The sequence below is a fragment of the Danio rerio genome, chromosome 7 (assembly GCF_049306965.1).
Source record: "Danio rerio strain Tuebingen ecotype United States chromosome 7, GRCz12tu, whole genome shotgun sequence".
Classification (NCBI taxonomy): Eukaryota; Metazoa; Chordata; class Actinopteri; order Cypriniformes; family Danionidae; genus Danio; species Danio rerio.
The window spans coordinates 75447501-75457500 of NC_133182.1; the positions used below are offsets into that span (position 1 = coordinate 75447501).

The 10000-nt window shown below is 33.5% G+C and overlaps 1 protein-coding gene across 4 annotated transcripts in view; it reads left to right on the forward strand.

Moving 5' to 3' along the window:
• sec24d (SEC24 homolog D, COPII coat complex component) overlaps window positions 1-10000 on the forward strand; it is a 47512-nt gene that overhangs the window by 16852 nt on the left and 20660 nt on the right. For all 4 annotated transcript variants that reach the window (XR_012382428.1, XR_012382429.1, XR_012382430.1 and 1 more), the window contains exons 10-11: window positions 2011-2126; window positions 4029-4153. Coding sequence is in view for 1 of the 4 variants with exons in the window: in NM_001177932.2 (NP_001171403.2) it covers window positions 2011-2126; window positions 4029-4153 (241 nt within the window). In the remaining 3 variants the exon portion in view is untranslated. The remainder of the gene's footprint in view (window positions 1-2010; window positions 2127-4028; window positions 4154-10000) is intronic.

Here is a 10000-nt window from a genome sequence, read left to right on the forward strand (position 1 = left end):
TTATTTATAGGCTAACTGATGTCTGTGCAGTAAGGTTTCCCTATCCACGAGAGCAAAAGCGAAAGTGAACTTACTTTACGTCATGTTAATAGCAATGCGCTTATGGCGCAACGCAGCTGGCTCTTAAAGGGAATGGGAGATGAGACTCTAATTGATTTATTCTCAAAACACACCTATGACTCATTAAGAAAAGAACTCAACCCTTTTAGACCATGCGCCATGACACAAAGCGGATTTTACCATCCTTAAGTTAGCAAAAATGCATTCTGACACTCCCTGAAAGCGTTTGCGCCCTGCGTTTTGCGCTCTGCGCATGGACTGTCAAAATAGAGCCCAAGGTGTTATAACGGGGGAAACGGTAATTAATTTGATTACTTGTTACTAGGGCATGTTAATATGGGCAAAATATCATATCCTGGTATTTTTAGGTGGAATGACGGTATACAATCTATATCCGGTATTTTCCCCTAAATGGTTACTTGAGAGTTAAAGCCTTTATTAAAACATTATTAAACATTTTTTTGGCAAAATATAATTCAAACACAAGGGTTTCCCTCCATATTTACAAATAAACAGCTGCACAAAAAATAACAGCTGCACAAAATCTTTCATAAAAAAAAACCGTACAGGTTTTTCCTGCTTAACTAAAAGTTGCACAGCATTTCAAATTTTAAACAAAATTTTTGATAGAGAAATACACTACATGTTTTTTTCCCTGCTTAACACTATTCTCAACTCTACTGAGCTGTTGTGCAAATAAAGTAAACAGAGCCTTAGAAAACACAGCTAGATTGTGAGAGCAAAAAAGAAATACACTTAAATAGAGACACAAAAAAAAATACTGTAGGATAGAAAAGAACCACATTGAATGTAAATATGAAACGCACAGTATTTAATGTTACAATTACAGTGTTTATATAAGTAATCCTATATATTACAGTTGTGTGATTTACAAACAACAGTTAAATCAGCTGTGTGTGTTTTTAGTTGCACATTTTCATGTATGTATTGTGCACAATAAATAAACCATGCACATATCGAAGATATCTAGCGATAAGTCTTTCACTCCATGCAAAAAATCCTACACTTTATCTTTTGTTTTGACTAAACTTGTTTTACTAAATATTAAATACGGAGATAAAAACGAATTGATTATAGATATGAGAAGTAACGCAATTGTTTTAGAGTGCTGTGATGAAATGCTGGTTAAGCATAAAAATGTAAACAGTCATTATAACAGAGCAGAACGCAGAGCTAAATGTGTTATAATGTAAATGTAAAGAAGAGACCGTCATGTAATAAATGAACTTATAATCAGTGAATATGAGGTGGTTTCACTTTTGAAATGCGGTATAAATTTGCCCCATTTTGGCGTTTTTAATTCTTTTGAACACATTCAGGAAGCTTGACAAGGCTTCTATGTTTGTTCTTGCTGTCAGTTGCGGTAGAAATTATCGATAAAAGGTTTCTAATAAACCGATGTGACAGCTGCAGTCACTGTGTGTGCATGCGAGGTGGTGTCAGATTTGTCCGGAGAGTCAGATTTCGATACAACACCGGCACTGCATGTTTCTCCATGTCGCATAAATGATGAGTGGTTCTTGAACGATTCGTTCATTTTGAACAAATCTCATGAAGTGGATTAATAATTTGCACATGCGCACATTTGTACAAGCGAAGCTCTGGTGCTGCCTTGGAGTAGTCTGTTTCGCACACAATGCGAATGTGTGGCCTCAAACCATATCGATATGAACGATGTTGGATAATCCCAAATCACGTTGGGGAATCATATCGATATATCCCCAGAACCCGATTTAAACGGCCAGCCCTACTTGTTACTGAAAAAAGTGACACCGTTTATTTATAGCGCCGTACATGTCACCTACCTTCATGCTAATTCTTCGCCCTTGGTGTAAACTGTGTTTCCTGTCAACATACGGTATAGATTTATTTGTGTGGATGCAGTCATACAATAGCTAACTAAAAGAGTTTGTGTTTCCTCTGTTGTAGTTCCAGTGCATTATTTCCAGCATCTGGACCATATGGGGAGAAGAATGGATCTGTATGAGAGACCAGAACTGTCTTTGGGCTCGTATGAGTTTGCCGCCACTTTGGATTATTGCAAGGTAACCGCATTCCCAACATCCTATTATGCTTTTCATGCTTTTCTCTTAGTTGTGGTGTAGTATTTCCTTGCTGTTTGAGCATGAAAGCGATTTTTAACAGGTAAAACGCACAAACTCAGTCCAGTGTGTTAATTTTGTCATTAGCCACATTTAGATGTATGCCTTTATATCGTACCAATTTCTTAGTTTTAACATGCTTTTTTTTTTAATCAAAAGTCACTCACTGTCTTCAATAAATGACTTAAAACTCAACTATTTAGTCTCCACTTTCCTTACTAATCTGCAATTCCCTCTCTGACCCCTCCACTAACTACATAAAAAAATAAAAATAAAATAAATGACTAATGTTTTGCTTTTTACACTTTCTTTGAATACCTAAAACTTGCCTATTGCACTTATTCATTGTGCTTTTATAGTTGTGTAAATTGCTTCCTTGACCTCATTTGTAAGTTGCTTTGAATAAAAGCGTCTGCTAAATGACTAAATGTAAAATGTAAATGAATGAGTGATCAATATTCGCATCAGAAATAAAATGTCTTGAAGGGGGTGGGGCTTATTAAACACTAGAGAACGTTTGATTGGTCAGATTTACTGAAGTACAGTTGAAGTCACAATTATTAGCCCTCCTGTGGATTTTATTTCTCAAATATTTCTCAAATGATGTTTAACAGAGCAAGGAATGTTTCACAGTATTTCCTATAATATTTTTCCTTCTGGAGAAAGTCTTATTTGCTTTATTTCAGCCCCCTTAATCAATATTTATTTTCGATTGTCTACAGAACAAACCACTGTTCTACAATGTCTTGCAATGCAATTAACTTCTCTTACAGGGTTAACAGATCATGTTTGACTGAAGCAGTATTTCACCAAAAGAATTTCTTTTAGAAATGTAGTGATAAACAAGTATGTAGGGTAGTTTATTAGGTACAGAGTGTTTTGTCCAAACGGGGTCGACTTGCCCCAGGAAACAGCTGAGAAAGATTCTTGGCAGTCACATTGCATATTTTATTTGTCCATGTTCAATACAATCCTAATAATAAACATGCAATCTTTTGAAAATAAGAAAAACAGTCTGTAATATATAATATAACACTGTTATTTCATGTTTTGTGGTTTTAGTTTATGATACCCTTGTTTGACCTGAACTGTCCACTGAAGAAAAACTTTCCTTCGTAAATCATCATTTGACCTTTTACTAACAAAGGTCATTGTACTGAAATTTCAGTATTTGGTGCCAGTATCTGTGGATTTACCCAGTTCTCTGTACCAATTTGGTAGAAAATCTTTTAAAAACAAACTTATTGAACAATACACTTTTTAATAATATGGACAACATTTAAATGGTTTAAAGGGTAATCAAAGTCATTTCTTAAAATATATATTTTTAACGAGACTTAATTGCAATAAAAAATTGTACACATAAACTAAAATTGTGTTTATACAGAGTATAAATCAGATTTAAGTTGGCAAAGTTTTTTTTTAATATATATTTTATTTAAAGTTTTTCACATTTTAAAGAACAAACCCCAAATCCCTCCCATGCCAGCAAATAATAATAAATGGAGATACATATGCACATGCACATCCACAAGTATACAGATACTTAATCATATTCCTCCATGAGAAATCTATACCTGCATCTTCGTGTCAGGCTTTATTTTGTGATAACAACCATCTGAATATACTTTATCCCAAACTTATAATGTGTTTGTTTTGGCATTTTTTTATTTAAAAAGCTTTTTTGCATGCATATAATGTGCTTTCACATATTTGCAGGCTTTCTAAATATTCTCTACCGCATAATATGACTCATGTGTTTATGAAATCTGTAAAAACAAACACACTTTGAAGTTCATGAACTAACATAAGTCGTTCTGTGATCTTTTTTTTTTTGTCTTGAAGAATAATAAGCCTCCTAATCCTCCTGCCTACATCTTCATGATCGATGTCTCTTACAACAACATAAAAAGTGGACTTGTCAGACTAATATGCGAGGAGCTGAAGACGCTGCTTGACCGACTTCCAAAGTAAGTTGAGATATATTGTTTGCTGTCTGTATTCAAACAAAGCGAGGGGGAAAAGAATGGTAAATCTACACTGTTTTTTTGTAATAACTTTAATAATTACTATATTGTATATAATTTAATCTATTTTTTTTTACTAATTTTTTTAAAAATATAATTTCTTGGTAATTTTTCTTAAAGATATTTGTATTTGTAAAAATGATAATCCATTAAGTTTTTAATGAAGTTCATAATAATCTACAACTTTTAATAACCAAAACAAAAGAATCATTTTGTCAATTTAAACAGTAAATCTTCGTTGTACAGCACTTGGTTTGCCAAAAAAAAAAAAAAAAAATTGAGGAATTAAAATGTTATTTTGGTACATTTAAAAAAGATATTTAAAGTATTATTGTGCATTATTTTGTGCACTGCTATTTTTGATATTAAGTCTGGATTAAATTAAATAAAACAAAAACTGAATGGTGAAAAAAATATATAAAAAAAACCTTTAGACATGTCAATACGCTCTTAAATATCTCAAATATTTTTAATATTATTTCAATATCAAAGATTATTTTGATTATTTATTAAAAAATCATGAAATTGTTTATTATAATTATAACAGGTTCCATATGATCATGGAAAACTTGTAAAAGTCATGGAGTTTTGACTTGGCATTTTCCAGGCCTGTAAAAGTTTTGGAAAAACTGAAAAACTCACAAAGTTTTGGAAAAGTCATGGAAATTAGTTTGACAAAAATCTTTACACTTGAATAAGGGCTGCGCGATTTTGGAAAAAAAATCTGACATAAGGTATTTTGTATTTCTGTGATGTGTATAGGGTATATGCCGAAGCATGCTAATGGGACTTTTAATTTGCCAGTTAGCTGAGTTAATCGTTTCCGGTGAATTGTATGCCAATGCAAATTCGCGATCTCCACTTGCTGAGTGATATCCGATATAAAGTAAGTCTCAGATTGTACAAGAATCGCTGCATTAAATTATATTTCCCCCGCCATGTCTTTTATAATATGAGCATTTATTTTAACCCAGTATATTTAATGGAGCTTCTGCGCTAGCCTGCCAATTCGGATGGGCGCGTGCGGGAAAACGGCTTTTTGTCTCGTTTTACGCTTGAGCAACTAATTGAATGCCAAAGTTTATTTAACTAATTGTATTTGAATTACATTACAACATCGATGCTGTAAAAGGAACTGTATAAGATGGAAAAAAACTCACAATAGCAGGTCACCGGAAGTGTATCAGTATGGGAAACACACTAGCTTGGCATATACCCAATGTATATACCAAATATATATATTACAATGTGAATAGTTTTACCTGATGATTTAACAAGTTTATTTGGATTGATTGGGGGCATTTTGTAGAGGAGTGAATCTTGAATGATATATTACAAATAAGTTACAAGCATGGATCAATAAAATATAATAAAGATAAAAGTGAATGATAGTTTTCAGGTATTCACTATTCAGGTACAGATATTGAATAATCAGCACTGTACAGTCTTCATTGTATATTATTTAATCTTTATTGAAGTTACAAAACATTTCTTGTGGCCGGATGTTTTAAAATATAAAATATTGAAATGGATACACAGTTACAGGCCTTAAAGGGATAGTTTACTGAAAGATTGAAATGTATTCACTATTGACTCGCACTTCACTTGTTTCAGTACTATAGGAGTTATTGAATTATAATCTTTTTATGTTCATTTAAAAAAAAAAAAAAAAAAAAAAAAAGAAAACTCTGGTTGTATTTTTGGTAAGTCTTTTGGTAAGTAATTTTTGGGGGAACTCTATAAAAATGCATGCAGATGTTAAACTTTTACTCCATTATGATTAAACCCTATATTAAACTATAGTCCCAACATTGCATATTCTGTGAATATTGCGGAAGCACACATCGCAATATCAATGCTGAAACGATTTATTTTACAGCCCTAACTTGAATATAGGTTAGTTGTCTTTACTTGTTTTCTGTCCATGGCGAAAACTTTGCTCTCGCATTGTTAGTTCTGGGTAAGCATTATCAAAATCAATTGTAAATGTATTTATAAATAAATTTCAACAAAATAGATTGTTGCGTGTTCTATGATATGCTGTAATAATAATAATTATTATTTACCATGTATATGAAACTTTACGTCTTGGAAATGTACTTGAAAGTTCTGGAAAAGTCTTGGAAAAGTCATGGAATTTTAGCAGTAAAAATGTGTATGAACCCTGTTATAATTGAGTGTTTTAAAAATTTTAAAACCTTAATTATATAAGGAAAAAAAAACTTGTCAGCGCGTAACTCTTAAATAAATAAATAAATAAATAAATAAATAAAATGTACATTTTGTACAAAGTGTATTTATTTTATTTTTTAATTAATTGATTTGATTAAATGATTGATTTATTTAATTTGTCTTATTTCATTTATCTATTTTATTTTCATTTATTTATTTCATTTGTCGTTTATTTCATTTATTTATTTTATATTAATTATTTATTTCATTTATGTCTTTTCTATTTTATTTGTCTATTTTTTTATTTATTTATTTCATTTTAAATATCTATAACTTATTAATTGAAATCCAGAAAAATGACCTAAAACAAAAATTGTGCAAAAAGCAAACTAAAAAAAAAACCTAAACAAGCAAGCAAGCAAGCAAACAAACAAGCAAGCACAAGATTAATATCACTTTTGCATGTGCATCAGCTGTTTCCATCCTGTCCAGTAGACTTAAAAGTTAGTAACGGGAGTAAATCATCACGACAGTATTTGAATGTTTAGACAGCACAAACATTTAAGCTCCAGGTTTGACTCTTGATATATTTAGAGCTGCTTTCATCCCTCGTCCCACACGCTGACACCCAGCTCCAGGTGTTTTATTTTTAATTTTTTTCTGGGAGGATCTGCTTTCTCTTGAACACCGGTTCATCTTAGCTACTATCAGCCTGGAATGTGAACGAATCCAGCTGAAATAAAAAAGAGCCCCCGATGCCCTGCCAAATATGGTAACGGGAGAACAAGCGAGGAGGAAAAAAAATAAAACACAACTCCAATATCTCACCGTTTGAAAATGTCTGCCTGAAGGAAGTCGGGAGGTCGAACAACTCCAGTCCTGCAACGTTTTCCAAGCGTTGAAGCGTTTGGTGGTGCACATGGCTCCAATTATAGCATGCATTTGGGTGGCGGCCAGCCCAAAGGTGAGCTTTTGTTCACCTCTGAGGAATGTCTATACAGTCTAGACATATGCCGATATTCGGTAATGCAATTTGTCTTGATAATGAACATGCATGGTATTGTTATAGTGTGTGTAAAATACAGTTAATAATGATTTATTATTTAAAAACTGTGGTAAGCTGTAAAAATATATATATATGTTATATGTTTTCCGTTGATTTGAAGTTGTGAACTGCATTATGGGATGTTGATCTCTGCTCTGTCGACTTTTGATGTTGAAAATTCAACTCTACAGTCTAACAAAGTGGCTTTTATTGACATTTTAGTCGTATGAAATGATATAATGCATAAGAAATAATACATATAGAGAGAAATAAGTCTGTAAGGTAACAGAAAATGTTCTGGCAGTCTATTACAAGGTTTTTGTAGTGTAATACACAACACCAACCCAGATAATAGAGCACTTTAAACTATTAAAGGTTAATAAAAGTCACTTTTCCAGGTTAAAAGTTGTTGGAAGAACGATTAAGGTCCCATAATACATATCACAATCCGGCAATGAAATTAAAAATGTTGTTAACAAACTGTATACAAACCAGACTAGAAGAAAAGCTTCACAAATAGTCCAGGACTCCATTCACCCTCTTCATCGTGTATCTGAAAAAGCTTCCTTCTGGTAGGCGGTACCCACAGAACAAATAATATTTGCAAGAAATCTTTTATTCTGTTTGTTATTTCTTTAGAAAACAAATGACTACAAAGTAGTTGGCATACTTTCATGACATTTACTGTTGTATTCTTTCTAAGTTAAATGCATATAATTACAGTTTTATTTGAAGCTCTACAGCCAATATTGTCTTATTTTGTCGGTAATCCATGGGGCAAATAGTTTTTTGTGTATTGTATCGTGATGCTAAATGTATTTGTGAAGCCAAAACTTTTACATGTGCGGACTATACACATTTCTAATTTAATTAATGTATTTAATTAAGTTAATTTAATTGCTGCAGCTAGTTATTTTGTAACTTCTTACTAGGGCCAGACAGAATCTGTGAAAATCTTTAGCTTTTTATGCACAGATTTTTGTAAGAAAAAACAAATCTTTGGGTTTATGCTGAGTGATATCGCGTTTGAAAAGTTAAAACAAGAAATGAAAAATAATAACTTATTTAAGGTTTACAATGCAAATCTAATCATATCCACAAAGCAAGTATCTCATATATAAAAGACAGAAAATATAATTTTTACAAACTGTATTGTAAATAAATCATATAAAAATTTGTGTATTAGTCAGTGATATTACTGAATTTATTATTAAAACTGAAATGTATATTTACACACATTTATATAGGCATATTTTTGATTGGATAAAGAAGTCCAACACGGGCTTATTGTGGATATGTACCCCTGTCTTCATTTCTGGAGAGAGCAAAATTATGTACCCAGAGGTACGTCTGGCTCCATTTCGTCTGTAAAATGACTGCTAGAAAGCGGTATGATGCCGCAGACGGCTTCTTCCTTTTCGCGCTACTGCAGACCGCTTGCCTTCAAATGGACGGCGTTTCGGGTGCTTCCAGTTTGCCCAGTGATCCGCCGTGTACACTGATGGACTTGGGACGCAGAGAGGAGTTGATTACGACTGAGTTTAGTGAAACACGCAAAAAATAAATGAAAAGATAAATTAATAAATTAACAACCGGCTGAAAACGGAGTGAAATCATGTGGCTCTCACAGCGTTTCCTTTTCTAGATTAAAAAAACAACAACTGTCGGTTGGATTTAGGGAAGGTGATGGGTGGGTCATTCAGTCAGGCGACAGCAAGCTGGCCTGGACAGTTGAAGTGTATATTGCACCATCTGGTGGATTTAGGCAAGAAGAGGACGCTTGAGTGACATTTGAGATTATCAAAAAACAAACACAGCGCCCTCTGGTGGATTTATGCGAGAAGAGGATGTATAAGAGAAATTTGAGATCATCAAAAAGAGTGCACGGTGCCCTCTGGTAGATTTATGCTAGAAAAAGATGCATGAGAGAAATTTAATATCACCAAAAATGTATACACATTGCCCCCTCTGATGGATTTATGCAAGAGGATGTGCGAAAGACATTTAAGATCATCAAAAAAGCATACACGGCGCCCTCTGGTGGATGTATGCAAAAAGAAGAGGCACGAGAGAAATTTGAGATCGTCTAAAAGCATACAGTGCCCTCTGGTGGATTTGTACGAGAAAAGGATGCGTGAGTAAAATTTGAGATCATCAAAAAGTGTACACGGCACCCTCTGGTCTAATTATTCGAGAAGAGGATGCGCGAGAGAAATTTCAGATCACCAAAAAAGTGCACACAGCGCCTTCTGTTGGATTTATACAAGAAGAGGACGCTTAAGGAGAAATTGAGATCACCAAAAAAGCACACACAGCGCCCTCTGGTGGATTTATGCGAGAAGAGGATGCGCGAGAGAAATTAATATCATCAAAAAAAGTGTACGCAACGCCCCCTCTGGTGGATTTATGCAAGAGGATGCGCGAAAGACAATTAAGATCATCAAAAAAGCATACACGGCGCCCTCTGTTGGATTTATGCAAAAAGAGGATGCGCTAGAAAAATTTAAGATCATCTTAAAAGCGTACACAGCGCCCTCTGGTGGATTTATGCAGGAAGAGGATTTCTGGTGTCT